Source organism: Protopterus annectens, chromosome 13.part0 (genome assembly GCF_019279795.1).
Source record: "Protopterus annectens isolate FY-2018-M chromosome 13.part0, PAN1.0, whole genome shotgun sequence".
In the NCBI taxonomy this organism is placed as follows: Eukaryota; Metazoa; Chordata; order Ceratodontiformes; family Protopteridae; genus Protopterus; species Protopterus annectens.
This window is the reverse complement of record NC_056747.1, coordinates 501,856,177-501,882,638: the sequence shown is the minus strand read 5'-3', so window position 1 is coordinate 501,882,638 and position 26,462 is coordinate 501,856,177. Positions and strand designations below refer to the sequence as shown.

Sequence of the window (26,462 nt, the reverse complement as noted above, 5' to 3'; positions counted from 1 at the left end):
GGGAGAAATGCTCCATTCGCATGTCTTTGGAATGTGGGAGGAAACTGGAGTACCCGGAGGAAATCCACGTGAATGCATGGAGGACATGCAGAGTCCACACAGAAGGCATCCCAGCCAAGAATCAAACTGGAGAACCTCTTGCTGTGAGGTGACAACGTTAACCGCTGCACCACTGCACTGCCCAAATAATAATTGGTGCAGTTGTACTTAAAGATGGAAACTTAAATAAATCATTTTGTATATACTTAAAGATGGGTCTGTATTACTACATCAAAATTAATCTCTCTTCATTGACACAAAACCATCAAAATTCACTTTTGTAAATTGCAGAATTTTTCCTAGGGCAATGTAACAATTGCCCCATACCACAAAAGAACACACACTGCACTAAATCAACCCCACTCAAGTGTGGGGGATTTACCCGACACCCTCCCAATTATATATACCAACTCTGATATCGCACTACAGTGGAGAAAAGGGCAAAGTTGTGGAGGCGGCCAACTACATCCTTACTCTAGGAAAAATTACACAAGTCACGGAAGTGAATTTCGATGGTTTTGTGTCAATGAAGAGGTGTTTGACTTAAAGGTCTTTCAACTTAGCAATATGGACCCCATAAAAATACAAAATGAAAGACATAAGATATTACATATGGATAAATTTTAATTGTTAATCCAGTACATTTCATATTATAAGTATGAAAGTTCATATTGCAATAGTATTCGTAATCGATTGCTTTTCACTCAGCTATTGAAACTTGTCTGTTCATGTTAATAACTTGCCTATTCATAGTCATAATATATATATATATATATATATATATATATATATATATATATATATATATATATATATCATTACTTAGCTTTAATGTGCATCATTAGTTACACTTTTGCAGGTAACTGTTGACGCAGTAATAGTTATAGGTGTTATGGTTTCTTGAGGTTTACTTAATTTGAATTGTGGGATCTCCTTATATTGTTCTTTTAAGTATTAAATGTAATTAGAGTAAAAAATTACATTATTTAAAGTTATCTTTCATTTACATATTATTGAAACATAAATATAAAATAATAAGAAGTATATATAATTTATTACTTAATATTTGCCTAATAAGTAACATTTGTATGAGGTTAATTCTCAAATAGATAGAGAGGGGGTTAGTTTTGGGTAGAGACTTTAGAGGGAATATTTGAATAGAGATGCTATTCAAACATTGGGTCTTAAACTCTAGGGATTGTGTGGTTTACTTTTTATATAAATGCTTAATATTTCAATGTTTAACTACTTATAGTCTGGTGTCTACAAACATTAATAGCTTAAGCTCGATTGATAAACATATACAATCATTTTCAGTCATATTGTTAACTATAGTCTTAAGAAATTATGATTAACTGTACTTCTGCTGATGCATTGTATATGAAGTGTTTATCTATAAATCTAAATGATTTGAATAAAAGTTGTGAAAGGGGGAGTTCAAACAATTATTTAAAAATCCACAGCACAACAGCACAAAGATACACCAGATAAATAGCTTGCTCCAAAGTACAATCAACAGGAAAATCATAAAATGGAGCACAATAAAACGATGCCCAGCAATTATAAAAGTAAAACATCTTTAATGGAATCCAAATGTAAGTGCTTTCACAGTTACATAGACTGCTTCTTCAGATGATACTATTAGTCAAAAACCTTCATCCCTTAAATACAGTGCTTAACATTCAAATGCACTACTTTCCTGATTGCTTGTTGCACATTGACAGGAACACCATAATTGCTACTGCAAAAACAGTTAGTACTAAATGCATAGACTAAAGCTAGTTACATTCAAAGCTATATAATAAAATATGTAGCTATAACCACATTACCTATTTAGTATATGTATCTGTACAATATATAAATTATATATATATATATATATATATATATATATATATATATATACACAACCTATAAAGAATAACAATGTTTTATAAAAAATACGTATTACTCTGCTACCCCACCAGTATACACACATTGTTTGACATCCTGTTAAAACTATGTTTTCTATGCAGAGGTCTAGCTTTCAGTATTAGTTTGATGGTGACTTTGTCATTCAAACCACTGCCACTATCAGCTCTTAATTTAATAACCCAGTGGGTTTCATTTGTTTTTGTCTTATTTTTAACATCTCCATGTCTACCATCCAATCTAGTTTTTCCATAACTAGGAAGAGAAATTTGTGTGTGTCCCCTTTGCGAATGACATGTTTAGCTAGGTTTACTATTGAAAATGCGAACGGCACTTGAGCGACAGTCGGATAGTCGAATGTATAAGGTCGTAAACACGGATGTCGAAGACATAATAATCAATCTAGGAACGGTTTTAACATGGTTCGAGGTAGGGAAGATGTTTGTAGTAGGGAATAATACTGAACACCTACCTCGACCCATGTTAAAACCGTTCCTAGATTGATTATTTTGTCTTCGACATCCTTGTTTACGACCTTATACGTTCGACTATCCGACTATCGCCCAAGTGCCGTTCGCATTTTCAATAGTAAACCGTTTAGCTAAGGCATTAGTGGTGGTTCTGGTATTAATATTATATATATGTTCCTTTATCCTATCACGTAGTCTCCGATCAGTTTTGCCCACATAGAATGAGCCACAGCTTATGCAGAGGGCTAAATAGACCACATTTGTAGTGTCACAAGTAGCTGCAGTATTAAATGTAAATGTCCAGTCAAAATCTGGATGATAGAACTGTCCTGTTGGATTTATGTATTCACAAAAGTTACACCTATTAGAGGGACTAATACCCATTCCAAACTCAGTATTTCACTGAATTTTCCTATCCACTGAATAACATAACCTTCTTTCCAGGGATTCCATATTTTTATATGTAAAATTCGGATTATTACCAGTGATACCTAATATCTTTTCATCAGCTGCTAGGCCCTTCTCAAGTACTGCTTTCTCAGTCTCAGTTAACACTCAATTAGAAATGCTCCAAATCAACGATTGCACTTGACTGTCCACATTTTCTTTATAGTTGGTGTATGCTGTTGGTCGATTTCTTGTTTCCTCTTGACCCATTTTCTGCTCCGACTCCTGGGGCAATGAAACATGCTCCCCTTTTCCTTGGACATAGACAGACAGTCTTTATTTCATTCCTTCTCAGAAAGCAATGGTAACAGACTTTATTTTGGACTTAAAGTGTTTTACAAGGAATGTAATGTTAAAGCTGAATTTTGCTGATATTATACCCAACATTTACTCTAATCTTGAATAAATCAACCCAACAGAATTCTCAGAATCTATAAAACAACCAGCGTGGATTTGGACCAAGGAAGCAATTACCACACAAAATTACATCCGCTCACGCTCGCTTAATGGAACTCCACAAAAATAGTGTAACGCTATTTATTCACTAGGCAGTAAATGGTGTCACTGAAATTTCTTCAGATTTAAATGTGTGCCATTACAAAACATTTAAATATATTACCTACAAGTTACATGACCATTTTCACTTTGTCTTTTTTTTTCCTTTGTACAACAAAAAAAAAATCATATCCTAATTGTTCCTTAATTATAAAATGTATGAAATTAACTATTTAAAAATTATTATAAAATCCATAATTGAGGGGAATTCTGGTTAAGATGATGAGCTAATAGCATCTGGGTTAGATCAACTCCAGCTTAATTTTCTATTATAATCCTTTTAGGCAAAAACCTTCACTAATTAAGCCCTCAAATTCTCACCTAAGCTGCTAAGAGACACTGGATGAATGAGAGGACGAATCAACAAAAGAGCAACAAAATCAAGGACCCAATGCTTTCCTTGCAGGTGGGGAGAGATCATGTCAGATGCTCAAAGGGAAACTTCCTGCTACAAGCATGCCCAGAGATCAAGAAGCCTCCTCCCCTGATAATACGTTTGTGGTAATAATGGGTGAACCTAACAAATTCGACAAGTAACTTTCAGAACTTATAAGGCAAAATGAGGCTCATCTGACTGAACTTGAAAGCACTCTGAAACTCCATTCAGACCAAATTCAAGAGCTTATGCAGGTATCATATTCTTCTATGGCGAGAACAACTGGCTCTGAGGTAGCAATCGAGGCCTTCGCGTTAAATTGCCAGGATTTGGAGGACCATGACAGACACAAGAACCTATGGTTTGCTGGCATACCAGAGAAACTAGAAGGAAATTAATGCATTGGATTTATCGGACTGAAGTTATCAGAATGGCATTACTACTGAGTGGGGAAATAAGTACTGAGTGAGCTCAGCATGTTTTTCTACCAGCAGTGCAGAGGAAATCTCTCCTTAGACCTATTTTGGTAAGGTTTACTACCTATGAAACAAAAGAATGGGAGAGGTGGGCTTTTTTGACACCAGGAAAAGTGGATAATTTTAGCAGTAGCAGAGTCTTCTGTGATAATAACTACAGCTTAAATAACAGGCAGCCATGTATTGCTTCCCTGCCTGGTATATACTAGCCAAGAAAAATGTGATTAAATTTAGACTCAGTTACCCAGTCATCTTCAAGCTTGCAAGCTAAGGAAAAAGGGACTGGCATGCACTTCTAGGAATGGCAACTCAGAACTGTTTCCATGTTTTTAAAGAAGGATGAAAATGAAAGAGAAACTGGCACTGGCACCCCATCTGCTACCAGTCACCAAAAATGACTGAGGGGACCTACTTTAGCATTACATTGGCTTTGGTCTTCACCTCTGCGGAAATTCCCTGATGGGTGCTAACATTATACGACCTATTCTTGGGGTGTGACCCAATTTATAGTGCAATTTGGTCTTAGTTTTTTTTTCCACTTTCTTTTTTTCACTCACAGTTAAGGTTTGACATAAAGTCCATCAGGGATAATTGGGACAGAGTCCATAAACTAGATACTTACTGTTGTAACTGGGAGCAGTTAACGGAGTGATTGGTTAAACAATATACATCTTTATCCTTCCATGCCATGATAAAAGGTTTAGGTAGACTGGTGTAGTGGGATAATAAAAAGGAAATTATGAGACTCAACCTATTTCAGTTTTTAAATCAAAAATAAAAAAAAGATCAAACAGAAAATGTTTGGGAAATAGAAATGATGCTTCAAGAACTGCAGGCACTTGATTTACTGCCTAATAAAAATGGAATGTTAAAATATTTCTGCTTATAGACCCAGTTGGAAGGTATCAATGAGGGTAAGGTCCAGAAGATACTAACGGCTTGGAAACCAAATGACTTAACTTATTCTCCAGCATCTCAGAAGTTGCAGGCTGAGATCACAGACTATACAGGGCTTGATAACAAAAATAAGGAGCTAGCACACAGGACTGGTAGGAGAAACTCCTGGAAAAATCCTGAAAGTAAGTTGAGACTACATTTAGTCAACTATATAAGGGGAAGATTTTTGAGCTGATGCAAAACTCTTCAGGTTTCTGAAAGGTTTGGAGTTGCTCCAGCTATCATATCAACATAAACACAATATATTAGTTTCAATCAACAGAGAGGGACTAAACTTAGTGATGAGGAATGCAGCTAAAGGTAAACCTTCAGGGAAGGATGGTTTTCCATTAGAAGTAGTTCTAACTATGGGCAGATCATATTAGATAACTTGTTAGCATTTTACAACCAAATATTAGCAGATGCCACCTGCTCTAAAAGTTGGGGTGAGGCACTGATATCGGTTATACTAAAAAAGGGCAAGGAACCTTTTTCTCCAGCATCATAGTCCCCCATATCAGTTTTAAATGCAGATTATCGACTTAACCATTGGTTGCAATGGCTCATCCACCCAGACTAGACTGGCCTTGTGAAGGACCGACAAACATTTGATAATGTATTAAAAATAATACTTATCATAGAGTTTTCTTGGATGAGTTCTCACCCACTACTGGTCATGAGCTTTAATGCTGAAAAAGGTTTTGACTGGGTTAATTGACATTTTATGTTAGTTTAGTGTTAGCTAGATTTGGCCTACCTGGCTAATTCATTCAGATTATTCAAAACCTTTAAAGCAATGCCTCAGCTAATGTAAAGCTAGGGGGTCTTCTGCTGCAGGTCATTAGGACTGGCAGGGGAGATAGACAGGGGGTGCCCCTTTTGCCTCTCTTGTTTGCCATATACTTGAGGCCATTCACATGTCAACTTAGGAGTGGAGAGGCCATGGGCTACAAATTGGGAGAAATCATTAGAGTGTTCTCCCTTTGAGCTAATGATCTGCTGGTATACATTGGAGACCTGGAAAGTCAACTGGACTGGCTGATGACCATAGTAGGAGATGATGCTGGGATGTCGGGTTACAAATTTAATAGATATAAAACAATGATTGTACCTGTAATGTATAACATACTCTTAACAGTGAAGGCTGAATATGCCTTCTTAATTACTTGGCAGGTGATCAGTTACTTGGGAGTATACATACCACTGTCTCTAAGCAGTTCAAACAGCTATGGGATATGACCTTCTACTGATAAATTGTAGTGAATTCTTAACCCACTGGGGAGACCTGAAGCTAGATCTCCAACAAAGGATATCAGTGTTAATATTCTTCCTCCTTTCAAATATTCTATGCCTAGTGTAAGGGGTACACGGTACTCCAGCAGTGGGCTTTATCAAAATGCTACACTGGGACACTGAGAACTACAGGGTGGCCTGGAGGTTCTTTACTTATCCTGCTAATGCAGCTGGACTTTGGGTCCTGGACCCTGAGCTATACTTCCATGCTGTCATACTAAAAATTTCCCAGAATATCATAGACCTATCAAAATGCTGTCTGTGAGGAGATTTTCCTTAATGGATGTCAAAGGTCTGGACACTTTTTATAAATGTCTGTTCCTTAGGGATGATAGGTTATGCTCTCATGCTAACACCCTCTTTGAACACATTCTGGAAACTTGAGGAGGACCTTTAGCAAGCCTAATATAAAGAACCGGGAGGAACAGATTATTTCTGTGGAGCTGAGCTCTGCATGGAGGCCTGCTGAAGCAGACTTAGTCCACCGAGTTGAGTAACATTGGCCAATCCTATACTGGGAGCATTTAATAATATATGGTTAGACTGCCTTGTGGGATGAATTTGTTACCCACAACCATTAAATTGTAGGGGCATCCTCATCATCTGCAATCTGCCTCAGAGATGTAAGTCATTAAAACTCTTAAGGGTTCCTGTACAGGACTGCTCTATGATCATGAAGTGGATTTTAGAAATAAGAGCAGGAACCCTAAAGTGGAGAAAAAAGATAGCCCAGGCATAATGGTTATTAATGGGACTGTGTCACAAGGAAGAAGAAAAAACATGGAGGTATTGGGAGAGAGAGAAATCCATACCCTAATTTTGAAGGTCTGGATTAAAGTTATCTATTTTTACAGATATGTTACTATCGCCAGGAAATTTCATTTTTTTGGATGGCAATGTTTACACAGGTTCTACACTTCAGCGCAATTATTTAAAATGTCAATATCCGTGATCTGTTTTGCTGGCAGTGTGAAGAGCCACAGAGGGGTACTTGGTGACATATCTTTCTAGATTGCACTAGGCTCAATCTGTTTAAATCTCAGGAACTGGACCTCATTTGGAAAATCCTCCCTGGGCTAGTTCTGTTACCCATTAATCTGTTACTGCCCCTATGTGTTTCACAGGTCAAACTTGGAGACTGCTTTAATAGGTGTCGTAATACTTTTTCCAACAAGTGTATTACCAGATGTTGGAAGAAGCCAAAGGCCCAATTTTGCAAGAATTAGTTGAGTTTATTAATGTAATCTACAGTCAGGATATGAATTTGAGGTTTGAAAGGCCAAGGAGAAAATTTACCACTAAATGGTCTCCATGGTTAGTGGCAATAAATAATCTTTTTTAATAATAGCTGTCCTCCAAAGGCTCCTCTTTTTAGTTCAGGTTAGATTTATCTGCGTAGTACTTATAATACCACAAAGATATGGTAAACTGGTATATGCTAAGTGCATAAAGCCAGAATACTTATGTTCAAGTAAGCACTACATACCGGACCGGCAGTTATTATTAAGTTGAATATACCATTAACTCTTAAAATGTTGCTGTGTTTAATTTTATAGTTGTTGGTTTGGAATTGCTCTTCAAGCATATGTAATGCTCACTGTCTGTGGATCTACTTGTTATGTTCATATATGTTAGTCTGACTTAATGAACATTGCTAATAAACATTGATTATTTAAAAAAAAGATATTATTGATAAAATGCATTAATTTCAAATCTTGCTTGATAAGCAAAGGAACCTCCCATCCATTTTAAGTAACTTCAGCAAGCATACAAGGAAACTTGCCACTTAACTTATTATCTCTGCTACCATCTCCCACATCAGCTGTTACTGTCTTAAGCACTGAAAAACTTATTAAAATTGTCACAAATCTAATGGCTAAAAATGCTCATATATTTGAATTTTTAACTGTGTTCATTTTGTACATTGAACATAATACATCATGTGTTTTATACATTGAGTACATCACATATTCAGATATACATGTAAAAACATTTGCAGCATATGTCTTAGTAGTATTAGTACAATAAGTATGTGGGCCTTCATTGATATATTTATATACTTACAAGTGTGACACTTATGTATGTCCTTCTTCCCACTTATTTCTTTGCTATCATCTTTCACTTTGTCAGAATAATTGCTGATATCAGATGGCCTAATATGGTGTCTTCCCCTTTGGTTTTGAAATATCTGTGTCAGTTATTCAGCAATGGCTTATCTTACACATCTATCAAGGTACATCTTCCAGCCATTGCAACTTGTCTGCCCATGGATCCCCTCTTTCACCTGTTTTTGTGGTTAAAGGGTTGCATGCGAGACATCCTTGAAAGCAAATTCCTCCTCCATGGTATCTCCATTTTGTTCTTGAAAAATTGACCTTATCTCCTTTTTTACCTGCCTTTTAGGCTGATTTGAGGTTCATCACTTGGAAAACTATTTTACTTATTGCTTTGACATTTGCAAAATAAGTCTCTGAACTGCAAGCTGTCATGGTGGGTCAACCTTATCTGATTTTCCAAAAGGACAGGGTTGTTCTACACATTAATCCTTCTCTCATATCAATAGTTATTTCTGAATTTACCTTGAATCAAGCTATCAGTCTCCCAGTTTTGTTTATGGAACATAAAAACATGGGAGAAAAGATTATGGGTACCTCGTTTGTGCACAGACAGTTCAGGTACTAAGCTGACAGAACTAAGCCCTTCAGGAAAGATGAACAGCTGTTTATTTCCTATTCTGGGGCTAAGGAGGGTCAACCTGCCTTTAGGCAAATGATTGCTCATTGGTTGTCAGCTACTGCTGTTTGCTACTCCCACCATGGTACATCTATTCTAGGCAGGGTTAAGGCACATTCTGCCTGAGCCTTATTCTCTTTGGACGCATATTGTAAGGGTGTGGACTCTGGAGGCAGCAACTTGGTCCAATGTTCACATCTTTACAAAGCACAGCAAACTGGATTCTTTCTTAGGTTCCAGAGCAGGCTTTATGAGAACTATTCTCCAGGATCTTCTGGATTCTTATCCTTGAGACTATACCCACATGCCACGGAGGCAATCTGAATGAACATAGTACAGTTGCATAAGTCCTACTTACCTGTAATAATGGGTGTTCAAATTTCACACTGCCTCAGTGGCAGCACCTACACGCCATTCCCCAGATTTTGTGTATAGTTTGATGGTATCAAACCATGTTGTGTTCTTGGCTGGCTTTGGTTATTTGTGTTGGTATAGTATGGCTGTGAAATGGTTGGCATCTGGTATTTCCTGAATTTGGTCCTTCTTGGTTCATCCTTCCTTGCATTAAAAGCCTGAATAACTGACTCTGACAGGTGTTAGATTTCCCCTGATGAGTCAGTGGAGGGATGCTGAGCTCTGGAAAGCTGCCAGTGTATGTGTTTGTGCAGACATAGAACCCATATGCCACTAAGGCAGTGTTTCATTCATACATCTACTGTTATTGGTAAGTAGAATGTTTGCAACTGTACTTACCTCCTTACCATCTTCAAGATTAGTTTCTCTGTTTCGCATTTACAGAGCCTAGTCTTTTTCATTCTTTGACCCTTCACTGAACTAAGCAAGTAAAGTGAGAACAAATAAATTGTGTTCAATAATGAATAAACTTTGTCGTACTGGTGAGATTGTTTTAATGCCAGACACCAGATTAGTTTTGTAATATTCACCATTCTCCATTGTGTTTTCCAGTATGAGTAGCATTTTACTGCTGTTTTATCTCAGTATTTCTATATTCTCTTTTCCAGGTTGTAGCTTGATGGCTGTTATGCTCTTATAATGGTAGTGTGATGCAGATGTTGCATCATACTCTGTAATGCTTTCAGCCTGTAGACTTGCATTTTATAGCTACCTTGGCATATAATAATAATTGTGTGATGAATACCTACTTATGATATATGGCTTAGTTAAGTACAAATGCATTTTAGTTGGAATGCAGTGCACTTTGTAAGGAGTGATTTCCTACTGTATAATTGTTCTGTTACCAGGGCTAAAACTGCTTTGCATTTAGAGTGCTCTGTACTGTAAGGAGTACAGAATGCAGAATCTTCTTGTGAAAAGCTATAAGCATTCAGAGGTAAAGCTGAAGTCCAAAACTCGAAAAAAAAATCTTCTGTCTGTAATAATATAAGGACATAGTATGGCTTGTTTAAAGTAAAACATTTTTTCAGAAGAAATATTTTTACATAGTCTGAGTGTACTTTCACAAGCTGCTAGAACATGTATTGCTTTATTAAATTAAATGTATACATGGCACTGCTGTTTGGAGTAAAGAATCTTCACATGTATTCATGTTTTTAGTTTCACTGATTTTTGGGACGGGTTTATATTGGGGTTGTCTCATTATATCCTTACTAAAACTGAACTCCAGAAAACATCATTGTCATTCATTACTGTGGATGATGAACCACCAAATTTTTGCATAACAATATCCATGTTTTGTGTATGAGGTGTTGTAACTACTACTGATAATTCAAAGTCCAGTCTAAGGCTTCAGTAAAACAGAATACATGGCATGTGCATAGTACAGCAGCATTACTTTACAATTACTTAAGTGAACAAAATGTAAGCATTTGGTGCACTACTACAACACTCCTTCGCAGTTTCACAGGTGATCTCAGGTTTAATGTAGTTCCATTTTGCATATTTCTTTCGTAATATGAGCGTGGTAATCATTAATAAGAAACAAGGACTCAGTAAACAGAAAAGAAGTGAAGACATGCTAAGATTTCTTTTTGAAAAAATGTTTACGTCAATAACTTGTCATTTTCTTACACTTACAGATCGATGAACAACAGATGGAAATAATGAGAAGTGTTTTCTGCAGTAAGGGTGGGTGTTTTTATCTCCATTTCTTAATTGAAATAGTATTATCTTGGGATAAATGCTGGTGTTCACAAGTAAATAAGATGTCATGAATTTTAATATTTATTTTAATTTGTAATAGTAAACCAGTTTAGAGGAAACCATACAGTTCTTTTATTGCATATTATTGACTTTACATTAATTTCTATATATTTATTCAGAAGATACTTTAGAGAGCAACTGATATTCAGATTATGTTTGGTCACTGTGTGAAACTTATTTTGAATCATTGAGCATGTAGTTGTTTATTTGTAATCTGTAATTTAATGAGCTGTATGTGTTAGAAAAAACATTTTACGTAAAAATACTTCATCTCACATATCTAGATCAATTTTAAGGTATCTAAATCACATAGTTAGGCTGCTTTTGCAAGAAAATGAAAGTGCCTGCCTTCATCCAGAAGTAAAGGAAAGGATACTGTGTATAGGATGCTAGTGCTGCAGCTATGTAGATAACATCAGTGGCAGTTTTCTAGTGTTAGAAAACTGGAAGCAACTTTAAAAAACAACAATGCCTACGTTAAAAAATGCTTGTTAGGCAACTATGCTAACTTGTTAGAACACAAAACTATAAAGAGTGAAAAGTAACTGTAAACAAGTAAATATGCTCTGGGATGGATCTAGATTGTATATCCTTCAGAATAGTATGAGATGTAGAATGAAGAACCACAAAAAGCAACATGGCTTATCCTGCTCCTTTTCCTAAAATAGGACTCCATAGTGATCACATTTGTTCAGAATGTTTTAAGTCGAGACAGTTTAGTAAACTATTAAAAGTTAGTAAATGTTTAGCACTTTCATCCACAGCATAAAACTTGGACTTCATTATTTATTTTACTTATTTATTAGTCATTTGTTAACAGGGTTAGTCTGGCTGGGCAGGGGCCCTTTTCAGTAGAGACCCAAGGAGAAAAGCTCCGGTACAAAAAATAATTTGTTACAATGAAGTACATAATTAAGCAAACAAACAAATTAAAAAATGGTATGAGTTATACATTGAAGAAAAAATAAAGATTTCTGTTATACAATGTTTGAAGAATAAACAAAATACAAATAATTATATGCCATACAATATCAGATTGCAGTCATGGAAGGTTTGATCATGTGAGTGACATGAGGGAAAGATAGGGAAATAGAAATATCAAGTATAGAGTGGAATCTAGTTGGAGACTAAAATGACAGACAGAACAATAAAAGGGAGATACAAGAAGGATGCTTATGGTGTAAGAAATAGAGTTATAACTGTGATTGAAATTGAAATAAAGTATAGGAAGGAATGTGCATAATGTAAGCAAATAAGGACAGTGGAAGAGGAGAAGCTAACCAGAAGGAGGTAGTGATTCAAGTAGGATCGTTATAGGGGAAGGTCCAGGAGTTGAGCAGATATTCCTCTAAAGCTCGTTTGAAGTTACTAGACTTTTGAATAGATCTGATATAGGGAGGAAGTTTGTTCCAAGAAGTGGTAACAGAGTGACTATAGAGACTTTTTCCTATGGATGCATTAGGTTTGGAAATTTGGAGGAGGTGTTGCTCAGAGCTACAAAGTTTCCAGTTGGGGAGATGAGGTTTGCCAGTGAAGGATGGGTTAGGGTTTGGTGGAGGATGGAATGAGTCAGATGAAGCTGAGGCAGAATGAGTTGATTATGGAATTCTAGCCAGTTGAGTTTTTTTAAGGAGAGGCAGTGTTGTGAGCAGTAGGGGATGTTAGTGGCAAATCTAGCTATTTTGTTGTATGTTAGTTCGAGTTTGGTTGACAAATTTTTTTGGAGGTTAGTAGAGATAAGGGCTGCATATAATAAAGTAGGTCGAAGGTAGACGAGCTAGGGACAATTTAGAATCTTGTGTTAGGAATTGTTTGATTTCTGTAAAGCAATCCTATTTTTTGGTGAGTCTTTTTGATGCAGTTATTGATGTGGCTGTTGAATTTGTTTGTCATCTATATAGACCAATAGAAGGTTAGTGTGAAAATTGACCTTTATAGTTGTATTGTTTAGTGAATAGACAGAGAAGGTTGATTTGATGTGTTGGAGGGGTTAGAATGTAACCCCACCCAACAGTGCACTGTTTAAAAAATTAAGTCATTAACCTTTTTGAACGTTTATAACTACAGCATTAAAGACTTGTAAAACTGACAATAATAGCTTAAACAGTAAATGTCACCAGAAATAAAATTCAAACAAATCAATTCACAATTTCACTGCTTATAATTTTAAGACAGGTTTTATCATAAATGCATCATTTAATCCAGATTTCTGAGATGCATCTAATTTCAATTGCCATAATAATTCAATATATTCAAGACATGATTCCCAAGAACCTCCCCTTAAATTCTGTGGCCTGTATCAGTTATGCTTAACACAAATTTCTTCAAATTCTGACATTGAATAGAATGTTTGTAAAGTGCATTTTTTCTCATTATGTCTACTTATATTGCAATTGTGCTCATATTCTCCTTAGTTGACACTATGTTTTACCAACATAAAATGCTTGACATGTGTGGCATTTAGCCATATATAACACACCACCAGACCAGCAATTACCATGCGTGAAAATAACATTACTTTCTAAAGAGTTTTTCAAAACAGTATTGTTTCTTTGTCTTTGTAGACTTGGAGAAAGCATATGACAGGGTGCCTAGAGAAGAGTTGTGGTATTGTATGAGGAAGTCGGGAGTGGCAGAGAAGTATGTAAGAGTGGTACAGGATATGTACGAGGGTAGTGTGACAATGGTGAGGACTGCAGTGGGAGTGACAGATCCATTTAAGGTGGAGGTGGGATTACATCAAGGATCAGCTCTGAGTTCTTTCTTATTTGCAGTGGTGATGGACAGGTTGACAGATGAGATCAGACAGGAGGCCCCGTGGACTATGATGTTTGCAGATGACATTGTGATCTGTAGTGAGAGTAGGAATCAGGTTGAGGAGACTATGGAGAAGTGGAGATATGCTCTAGAGAGCAGAGGAATGAAGGTCAGCAGGGCTAAGACAGAATATATGTGTGTAAATGAGAGGGAGGGTAGAGGAATGGTGAGGATGCAGGGAGTAGAGTTGGTAAAGTGGACGAGTTTAAGTACTGGGGATTAACAGTTCAGAGTAATGGTGAATGTGGAAGAGAGGTGAAGAAGAGAGTACAAGCAGGGTGGAATGGGTGGAGAAGAGTGTCAGGAGTGATTTGTGACAGATGGGTACCAATAAGAGTGAAAGGGAAGGTCTACAAGAGGGTAGTGAGACCAGCTATGTTATATGGGTTGGAGACAGTGGCATTGACAAAAAGGCAGGAGTCAGAGCTGGATGTGGCAGAGTTAAAGATGTTAAGATTTGCACTCGGTGTGACTAAGATGGATAGGATTAGGAATCAGTATATTAGAGGGTCAGCTCATGTTGGACAGTTTGGAGACAAAGCAAGAGAGACAAGATTGCGATGGTTTGGACATGTGCTGAGGAGGGATGATGGGTATACTGGGAAAAAGATGCTAAGGATGGAGCTGCCTGGTAAGAGGAATAGAGGAAGGCCTAAGATAAGGTTTATGGATGTGGTGAGAGAGGACATACAGGCGGTTGGTGTGACAGAGCAAGATGCAGAGGATAGGAAGAAATGGAAAGAGATGATCCGCTGTGGTGACCTCTAATGGGAAAAGCTGAAAGAGAATGATGATGATGTATACATTAGCACTGGGCACATGCCCCACATTTGTGGTATAGCCAACTGTTTTTCCATTTTCTATTAGTTTATGTTCAAAGATCTTTAAATTTTTACCAGTCTTGTAAACAAACTTGAACCAAAATCGGAAAGTGCTTCTTGTAAACTAATAACAAAAATAAAAGCACAAAGGTCCCACCGGTTCTAAAACTCAACAAGCTTTTAATAAATAAATGCACGAACAAACATTAATGCTGACAGATTAAATTTTATGTTTTCATCCAACAACTTCCTCAGATAAATGTTCTCTCCAAACCAACACTTTTAAATAGATGACAATTAGTTTATGACTAATAAGAACAGAGTTGAAGTAATATGTAATACAATTAATATAAATACTTAAAACCTTTTACAAAACCACATTCTATCTACTGAAATACCCAATTCCTAAAATGCATAAAATTTATACAATTTGTGTATTGCTAGATTTTTGATTTAATAATCCATTTAAAAATATTCTATTTAATTTATTAATTTAAAATATATTAATTTAAATATATTGTAAACAAACTTGGGTTGATATCCTGTAGTATCAAAATAGGTTCATTTGTTTTAAACATGGTCCAGTTGTATCTTATAATATTTTTAACATCATTAGAACCATTCCAGTACTCAAGAACTAGTGCATGTTCAAAATGGTTGTGTTTAAGAGAACCAGAATTATTCTCTAAAGGAATTTCTGGTCTTTGCCTGATCTCCAATAAGGGAATATAGACAGCCTTCCTTTTAGAGGTAACTTTCTGAATATTTTTTTCCAAAAGGGACTGAGGGTATCCTCTGTCTAAAATCATAGACATAATTGTTTGCACTTCATGTTCATATAATTCATCTTCAGAAATCATATGAGATAGCCTGATAAGTTGTCCCTTAATCAACCCAATTTTTGATTATATGGATGGCAGCTAGTAAAATGTAAGAAAGAAATGCTGTAAGTTGGCTTCCTATATATGTTAGACCCAAATCTCCCATGTCTTTTAAAAATGGAGGGATCCAAATACTTGCTACTATTTATATCATATTTATCAATAGCTTAAAGGAAGTCAGTGGTTGCATTCATATAGTCAATAAAGTCCTTAACCACATTCTCTCTAATATCGCATAAAATAAAAGATAGCTCAAATATAAAATGCAATGTGCAAAAAACTGATTGTTGTTAAATATATGTTTATTTTCCACCCACACATAACTAGATTTGCAAAAACAGGTGCACATGAGGCACCCGCAGCCACACCTTTTGTCTGCTAGTTTATCTCCTCTTCAAAGAAAATGGAATTGTTTTCAAGTACTATAGTCATAAATTCAGAAATTAACATCCATTCACATGCTGATAAAAATTATATTCAAGTAAACATTTGTTGAAAAGAAACATCCCTTTATCCTGTGGGATACAAGTAAACAAATCAATTATATAAATTGTAAGAAATACTACCTTTTCAAAAAAAAAAAAAGTTCAGGTTTAATTCTAACTCAAAAATCCCATGAGTCTTTCAATAAATATGATGTATGTTTGTACATAGGTCTTAATTTCCTGTCAATATAAATCGCTAAAGGATATGTTTTTAAGTCCTGTGCCACTGCAGTTGGTCCAAAGGGGGTTGTAGAATATCTTTATTTATATTTGGTATTCCAAATATCACAGGAATAATAGGATGGGACATATGCAAAAATTCATATAACTTTAAATCAATTGCATTCTGCCACTACAAATCTTCCAGATATAAATCAATATTTTAGTAAGCTACCACAATTTCATTTCTTGACACATGCTCATAAGCAATATTATCCTGCAACATTTCAAACATAATATTTCTATATGACAAATGGTCAGATAATACAGTGCCCCTACCCTTGTCTGGTCTAATAATCTAATATTCCTATGGTTTTTAATACCAGATAAGATTGTTTTCTTTTGCAGTCAAATTGTTGTATTTTTATATCTTGTATTTTTTAAAAGTTTATATAAATTAACTTCACAAGCCTTTTCAAATGCTTGAACAATAGGGTGGTTGCTAAGAATGAATGTACTTTCTTTTTGTAGTCTATCTTCCATTTATACATAGAATCAGTTTGTCAATGAAAAATAAAGCTTAATTTACCTTATGAGTAAAAAAATTAAGTTCTATCAACCTGCTAAATTGCATTAATGCAAGCACTAGTTTAGATAAAACAGCTTGGACACTTGCTATGGGAATGACTGTTTTGGTATATTGACTAGCTAGAAAGGCATTATTGCCCATGCTGGAAATATTTGTATGTATGTATATGGGTCTTCTTCTAAAGCTTGACTCTCAGATGACCGACTTTCAAAATCCCAAGATGAAAATCACGATAGTTCAGAAACCTGAATGTTGACTAGGGTAAGTAAACACTTGGCCAACATGCCTTGTTCTCCACTGTAGTGCAATCCTGGAATTGTTATATTTAGTTGGGGGGATGAGGGGTGTAGCCCCCCAGCTAGGTGGGTTTTACTTACTGGTTAAATGAGAGAAAAAAGACTGCTTGAAGAACAATATATGGCAAGGACACAGACGCACTACTAAAACTAACTTACCACAGACCCCTGAAGAAGTACAGACATTGTTCTTTATGAAAGCGCTAACATATATTAAAAATTAAGTGAGTTTTAGTAGTATGTCTGTGTCCTTGCCATATATTATTCTTCGATGGGTTTTACTTACCTCGGTGTGAAGTTCGTTTACAGTTGGCCACGTATTTACTTATCCTGGTAAAAAACGACGTTCGTGTTTCTAAACTTTCATGATTTTCTTCTTGGGATTTTGAAAGTCTGTCATCTGAGTATCAGGCTTTAGAACTAGACCCCTGTCTATATGTTTGTATGATGTAGGTTATGCAAAGTTAAAGCCTGCAATTTTTGTAGTATGTTCTCTGGAAATCATTGAATAATCCCTGTCCCGTAGTGTCCAGTGAAATGAGTAATCCACTCATCCCCCTTGATTCCGCTTGTGGGAGATACAATTTAACACGCTCAAGTATAGTATCAATATCCATACTGATGTAGTCTATGATAGCCTGGTCACTGATGTACAGGTAGATCAGGCACTGAAGGTAACATCTGTGATGGTGCAGAAAATTGCAGCATGCCACATTGCAGGCACTTGCTCAGGGAGTAGCTCAGAGATGTCTTAGTTGGTTACAGCAACTGTCATCACAAATGTTGTAGATTGCTTCTACAGTCTTTTGAGTTTAGAACAGATCTGTGCCACAGAGTTGTGCACCTGTCTTGTGTGTCAGAGACACACTGCCATGTTTAATGCCTTTGTTTGCAAAATCACTGTGCTTAATTCACATTAGTAACCCATATCATTATGCAGTTATTTGCCTAAACTGAATACCCAGAGGCATAGTTTGCGTACAGCATTGGGTGCAGCTACCTTGGGCACAAGTTGTTAGAGGGCATGATCAAGAGATGCTGACTGGTCATTGGTGCACAACCAGCATTCATAAATGAATGCCAATAGTGCATTTGCAGTCAGGGCTGAAGTGATACAACACTTTGTGTGAGGTACAAGATGTAGCATGTGGTTTGCTACAATTTTTAAACCTTTTATTTTTTTATCTTCGGGTATGAGAGGATTTTTTTTTAAGGTCCTCAATTAAAAAGTTGGGGGGGGGGGGGCAGATTGAGAATTGATGCAAGGTGCCAAAAAGGGCAGCTGCGATCTGTACTTGTCTTACTATTTTTATCATAACACAGCTGTGCTACTTTGTTTCTGAATCACTAACTCCCCGCACATTTCTGTTACCTGAGCTATTTCTTTCAACACTTGTTGAACTGCTGCACAGAACATATGTTATCTATGAATACCAGACATAGTATACCACCAAGTTTAGATGATGGTTGGAAAATATTTTTCTGCTTGAACATTGAGACATTTGACTTTACTGTTTTTGACAGGATATGTCTGCCCATATCAGAAGTGTCCTTTACAAACAGTAACAGATAGTAGCCATATTTAAATAATCCCATAACTAAATACTTTTATGGGAACTATCTTTTATTTTATACATAATTTCAAATCTATAAGCATTTTAGTTGGAAGTATTTACCACATCACCTGGAAGCCTTCAAAGGGACTCCAAATCCAGCTGTTACAAAGTTTGCTATATTGCCCTGTATATAGGCAATTACTATCCTCAGTTGCTTCTCCCATCTGAAACAAACATCTCTCTTAGGATACTAGGATACTAACAAGGATGTTAGGGAAGCTTCTTCCCATATTAGTGATGCAGACCTAGGAGGGTTTCATAAATGATAAACCTCATGCCTGGAGCTACTCATTCGGTTCTTCATGGTGAAGTAGACAAGGAGGGAATCAGTCTCAGCTCAAACAGTCCATGAGACCCAACTCAGAACTCAACTGAAGCAAACAGTGCAGCAACCATAAAAGTTCAACTAGAAAAGAAAAAGCAGCAAATGCACTGGTGTTACAATAAACTTTTATTCACTTCTACCTGGTTTCATTGAAGGTGTTGTGGACTGTTATGAGCATTGAATAGAGGTGAATTTCCAAGACACAGAGACGGAATTTTGCACACAGTGCATTTGCTGTTTTTTCTTTTCTAGTTGAACTTTCAGCTCAAACAGTCTTATTCTTAAATTTCAACACAGCCCTCGGTTCCCTAAAGCATATTTTCAATCGCCAGTGTGTTTTGCTGTCAAAGACAAATTTTTTGCCTGGTGCCAAATCCTGTACGTTTCTGTATACACTAATTTTTTCACAAAAGTCCAGACTCCCCCAGTCTTTTTCTTTATCCACGGGGACCAAAAAGGGGTGTCTATTATCCCACCATTATTTATATGGGCAATGGGAACATTAAATCTATATATTAAGCAGCATTTCAGACAATGGGGAAGTAGCAGTGATGAGGGACACCACACGTTTGTAATGCTGGTTTACTAATAATTGCATCTTGTGGCTAAGTGAGCTGTTATGGACCCTGTCACAGGTTTTGGAAATCCTATTTTTTTCATGGAAATCTCAGACTTTACAGTGAAAAATAGTAAACCTTTCATTATGTATTTATTTATTTATGTATTTGCATTTGTTTACTGGTAAGGTCACTAGGCCAAAATGAGCCCATTTTCAGTGGAGGCCCAGGAAGAAAAGCTTCATAACAACAGTTATTTACAATACAATAGTAACAACAGCAGAAAAACACCAGTCTTTGGAACATTTAGATTCAACAAATGACTTATAGTGCAATGTAGGATTCCAAAAGTAACAAATATGGACTTATACATAAGGTACTCTGTCATAGTTAACCAAACTAAGTTAGCTTGTCAGTAGCTTAGGTTCTAATGATATAGTATGAATATTAACAGCTTGTACAGTCAGAAATAATTTAAAGCCTGTAATGTCAATGTCTAGTTCAGTAGGTATTCCACAATAGAGGGCTTAAGGAAGTTGTAGTGAAACAAAAGAATGAAAACAGAAAGTTGTAGGTTGAAGGTTGTGATAAACAGAGGAGTAGTTAATGGTGAGAAGAGTGGAGGAATATGGAGTCAGGTTTTGAGAGGTGTGGTATTAGTGCATATACATTGCCATAAGGAGGAAAGATGTTGCTTCAGGTTTTTTTGAAGCTAATTGGATTGCTAGTGTTCCTGATCAATGGTGGGAGAATGTTCCACAATATGGCAACAGTAAAGGAGTAAGGCATCTGGCCAGCAGATATGTTTGTTCTTTCTAATTTTAAGAGTAGCTGGTTTTCAGATCTGAGATGTCTGTTTGTGTGGTAGTGGGTAGGTAGAGTGGTAAGTGCAGGGCAGTCTGCTGGCTTGAAGATAATTTTGTGTGCTGTGATTAATTACAGGTATGAAAGATAGAGGGGAAGTTAGAGCCACTCTAGAAGGTGTAGCAAGGAACAGTGGTGGCAAGAATATTTTGCATTGGTTGCGAACTTAGCACTTTTATTGTAGCACATCTCAAGTTAGAATTTCAATGAGGACTAAATATTGGTAAGCAGAGGGGCACCATGTAAGAGAGAAGGTAGTAGAAAGGTGGAGGCAAGGGCTTGTTTGGTGGAGTGGTTGAGGAATTGTTTTTGCCTATAGAGCATACCAAGTCTTTGGAGTGTTTTTTTAATACTGTTGTGTATCTGTAGGTTGAATGTTAGGTTTTCATCTATGATTACACCTGTGTGAGACTAACTGCATGGTCGTTTTATTCTGGGCCTGCATGGAGAATTCATTTTTATTTAGAGAAGTAGTTTTCTTAGGGGTGAAAAGCATGAGTTTAGTTTTGTTGGGGTTTAGGGCAAGGTGGTGGTTGGCCATCCAGGTTTCATTGGCTGTGAGGGCGTTTTGGGTGATTTGTTTTAGTTCATATGTGGAATTAGCAGAACAGATGATGGTTGAGTCATCTGCATATTGGATTATAGAACCTTGAGTAAGGGTGGTATGAAAATTGTTGATAAAGATGCTGAAAAGAAAAACCCCTAGTATGGAGCCTTGGGGGACACTTCTGGTTGTATTAAGGAATGGAGAGAGAGAGAGAGAGAGTGAGTGCTGCTGTTTGGTTGATTGTTGTCTGTTTGTGAGGTAGCTTGTGAACTAGGTTAGGGTTGTGGGTGACATGCCTAGATTAAAGAGTTGTGTGAGGAGAAGAACATGGGAAACAGTATTGAAGGCCTTAGAGAGCTCAAGAAATAGTGAGGAAACAATTTTACCAGCATCTTTAGCCCAGGTAACTGTATCCAAGAAGGAAATGAGGTTAGTTGTGGTACTGTGGCCTGGCCTGAAGCCATACTGACTGGGGAATAAGATTTGGTTGTGAAGCAGATGGTTGAGAAGTTAAATGTGGATGCATTTTGTCCATAATTTTAGAGATTGGTGAGAAGACTGGAATAGGTTGAAAGTTGGAAATGTCTGTACTGTTTCCATCTATCTGTAAGGGGAGAATATATGCCTTTTTCCAGGTGTTAGGTACATAGGGCTCTTTGATAGATCTCTTAAGTAGTATGCTGATAGGGTAGGCAATGGAGTTTGTTTGTAGGAATTCGGAGGGTAGGTTGTCAGAGGCATTAGTGCAAGGGTTGAGCTTAAGGAGTAGTATTTTGTATGATAGTGGTAAGTATAGTGGAAAAAGAAAAGCTAGGTGGAGAGGGTGTAATGTTTTGAGAGGACTGGTTTGGACATGTTGGGGTAGTATTAGAGTTGATTTGTGGGAAAGAAGCTGTAAGATTAGATATAGTGTTGATGAAGTAAGTGTTAAAGAGAGTGGCTAATTCAGTAGGTGTTTTATTTGGATTTGCACAAAGATTATATTTTGAGCCTGTGTTCAGTAGGGAAGTGCTGAAGTTCCAGAATTGTTTGGGGTTTTGCCTATGGTGACTTTGCAGATGTAGGTAGTGTGCTTTTTTTTCTTAAGTAACTAGACACTTAACTTGATTGCAGAGTTGCTTGGATTGTAGTAGGTCTGGGGGGGATTATTTTTTTGCCATGGTTTCCAGACATTGTCCCTAGCAGTGATGAGTTGCTTAGTGGGTCTCGTGAGCCAACTGGCATGGTTAGTTTTTACTCTTTTTTGTCAAATTGGAGCTACATTGTTTAATGTCTAGAGAAATTATGAACTGAATAACTAAACAGTCTTATCAAAGGGAAGAGTTTTTAGGACTTCCCAGTTGAGGTTTGATAAAGTTTGGTTAAAGGTGGTGTAGTTAAAGTGAGAGAAGTTTCTTGTTAGCTTGTATTGGTGTTTACTTGGTGCTGGAGTGGCTTTACATACTATATAGTCGGGGAGGTATTCACTAATACTTTTGGGAAGTGTGCAGGTGAAGGATGTATTGTTTGGATCAGAGACTAGGATACAGTCCAAAATGGAGCCATTGTCGTTGTTTCTGTTTGGCCTGGTTATATTGTAAATTAAATGGGCAGAGTTATGCAAGTTAATGTTGGAAGAGGGATTGTGGTGGGAAACATCAAGCCAATCAGTGTTGATGTCTTCCAGGATGATTGTTTTATTTTCTATATTATTTGATATCCAGGCAATAATTTCTTTTAGTAGAGGAATGTTATTGCCTGGGGGATGTACAGGGCTACGATGCAGAGATATTTGTAGTTTATTTTTAGAAAATAAATTATTATTTTAGCTGTGGAAAATTGTGGAATTGATTTGCAGTATGGGACAATAGCATAGGTATTAGGGTAGACTATTGCCACACTTCCACCTCTTTTGTGGCATTGATCTGATCTTAGGCAAGCATAGACTGGGGAGAGGCTTTTATGTAGGAGTTTAACCATGTTTCAGTGGCTGCTATTTTATCAGGTTTGTTGTGAGCTATCTAGGCATGAAAGTGTGGGATTTTTTTTCTGATGCTTTGTAGGTTCAGGGTTGTAAAATTTAGAGATTTATAGGATTTAGGGGAGTTAGGAGGGGAGGAGGTGGGGCCAGGGTTTGGGTGAATGTCTCCACATTTGGGGTAATTTAGAATGGTTGTTTGGGAAAATAGTGGGTAGTTGTTTCCGTTTTGAGTTGGTTTGCTAATTTAAGAGAGAGAGGCAGTGGGTGTTGTTTTGTAGGGGTAGGATTTTTATTTTGGTGAGAAGAAATGTACTTTGAGCATATAGGCTAGGATATATGTTAGAGTAGCTAGCTAATGGTGAGGTTTGTGTGGATGTAGTACAATTTGGCTTGAATGGTTGATAAGATGACTGGATAGCTGTTAAGTTTATTAAGAGAGAAGCTTACAGAGAATTAGAGGAGAATTGTGCAAGAGATGAGGGGCATGGTAGATAGGGGATTATGTTTATTTGTGAAATAAGCTAATGGCATTAGGTTAGAACAAGCTAGTAGGCAGTGTATGTATGTAAGATAGTTGTAGAGCAGTTATACAGTGATGTGAAAGTACTGATTAGTTTGCTAATTAGAAGTGCTTAGTGTGGGTGGGATGTTAGAGATGGTAAGATGTACTTGGGGAAATTGATTGAAGATTAAGTGTGATTGGCTGATGATTGAGAGAGGGTGGAGTTACTGTAAGAATAAATATAGTTGAAATGAGGGTGTGTGGGAATAGGGGAAGGGTAGGGGACCGGAGAGTGCCCAAGCTTAGCGAGGGTGAACAGAGTGGGTTGGACCAGATCAATTGTGGCTGCAGGAAAGAAAAAAAAATGTGTGTTGCTGTAATTAGTGGCCAAAAAGCAGTCACTTGTTTTGAACAATTGAAAGGTGAGCAAAGGTCAGTGAAAAAGTAGAATTAGAGGGAAGGAGTGCAAGGTAAAAAAAGTTTTGTGCTGTAAAGGATTAAATAGTGAGAACAGGGATAATGGAATTTAGGTACCATGAAAGACTTTTGTATTGAAGCATGGGTTGTAATGGAGCAAGCAGTACAGGGATATGGAGTTATTCAGTAAGACTAGACTGATTTCAGAATTCAGACATATGCTCAGATCTGGTCTGAGCTAAAACAGAATGGCATTAAATATACTGATCCGAAGGATATTGCCAATGTCCTGGCAGATCGATTCAGTGCCAACTTCACCCCCCTATCACCCCCTAAATGGCCCATCTCAATACCGGAAGATTGCCAAATTCCAGTAATAACGGCCACACAGGTACAAAACACACTCTCTAAAGCCAAGAATACAGCATCCATGGGACCAGATGACATCCCGGGCTGTGTACTACATGAACTACAATATGAACTGGCACCTCACCTAAGTGTCATGTTTAATCATAGCCTCACCTCAGGTTTCATGCCCACTGAGTGGCGCAGAGCTACAGTTATCCCAATCCACAAGGGGGGATCCACCTTGGATCCCGGAAACTACCATCCCATCAGTCTGACAAGCCTTATCTGCAAGGCCACGGAGCGTATTATCATGGAACTTATAAACAAATACATTGGCAACCTTCAAACACTGGACCCCACCCAGTTTGGGTTTGTGAAGGGCCGATCTTGTCTCCTGAACCTGATTGACTTCTTTGAATCAGTCTCCAGAGCCATGGACAAGGGTAAGGTGGTCCACACAGACTATCTAGACCTTGCCAAGGCCTTTGATACCATCCCCCACTCTGGAATCATAGATAAACTTACTAAGTTGGGCATTAATACCTATGTCAACCAATGGGTTGCTAAATGGCTTACTGATAGAACCCACAGTGTAAAAGTAGCCGACTCCAAATCCAGCTCCAGACAAGTGACAAGTGGAGTACCTCAGGGTTCAGTCCTGGGGCCACTCTTGTTTGACATCTACTTCTCTGAAGTACAGGTCAACACTAAGGAACTCTGGCTAACAAAGTTTGCAGATGACTGCAAACTGGGAGCCATTATTGAATCCCCAAATGATGTGGATACTCTACAAAAGGGCCTTACAGAAACAGATGCTTGGTGCCAGAGCCATGGGCTCAAGCTCAATGCCAAGAAATGTATTGTTATCCCCTTTGGGGAAAAAACATGTATCCATGAATTACCATATAGGTGGCAGTACACTAAACACAGAAAGTGTGATAAGAGACTTAGGGACACAGGTGGACAATGGTCTCACCTTCGATAACCACATCGCCACAACAGTCAGGACATCCTTCTATATGGCACACCTCATCACTAAGGGCTTTTCATCCAGAAAAAAGGAGGTCATTGTCCCACTGTACTCATCCCTCATTAGACCCATTATAGAATACAATGCCCCATTTGGTATGTACCTCTCAAGACATCTGCAACAACTGGAAAGGCCTCAGAAATACCTCACTAAAAGAATCACAGGCCTAAAGCAGATGCCCTACGCTGACTGCCTTAAAAAACTCCAGCTATACTCTGTCGCATATCATCTACTCAGAGGCGATCTCTGCTTAACATACAAGGCCATGTCAAACCCAGAGCTGTTGGACATGCTACACTTAAAGAAATCCCAATCCCTCAGAGCTACATGCTCCAGGGATCTAAACCTTGTCATCACAATAAACAAAACATGCTGGAGGGATAGGTTCCTGACCCAGAGACTCCCCATACTCTGGAATAGATTGCCCATACATGTCAAGCAGAGTGCCTCTTTGGACCTCTTCAAGAGGAACCTTGACGATTGGATGGGAGAAAGGAAATTCACCCCTGGGATCACGTCAGTCGCCCTGCTAGACAGGGGTCCAGGAAAGTAAATAATGTGGGAAGAAATAGCCAGGGAATTGTTATGGCTAGGCTTGTATAGGCCCTAGGGCTGATAGCCTAGTACCAACCTATGAACATTTGCTCGGAGGTGGAGATCCTCTAAACTTCATTTGTTGGCAAAGAAAAAAAAATGGCTCTGCAGGACCCCCCCCCCCCACCCCAAAATTCCTCCAGTTGTATGGGTATATCCTCTCTCTTGACAAACCAAATAAATTGAAAACTAAACCAAACCAAACAAACAGAAACCTTTCAGTTGCTCTCCGGTCGA

The 26,462-nt window shown here is 37.5% G+C and overlaps 1 protein-coding gene across 1 annotated transcript in view; it reads left to right on the top strand.

Moving 5' to 3' along the window:
• LOC122787923 (dynein beta chain, flagellar outer arm-like) overlaps positions 1–26,462 on the top strand; it is a 5,188,001-nt gene that overhangs the window by 2,372,814 nt on the left and 2,788,725 nt on the right. The window contains exon 53 of the mRNA XM_044054850.1: positions 11,294–11,342. Within this exon, the coding sequence (XP_043910785.1) occupies positions 11,294–11,342 (49 nt within the window). The remainder of the gene's footprint in view (positions 1–11,293; positions 11,343–26,462) is intronic.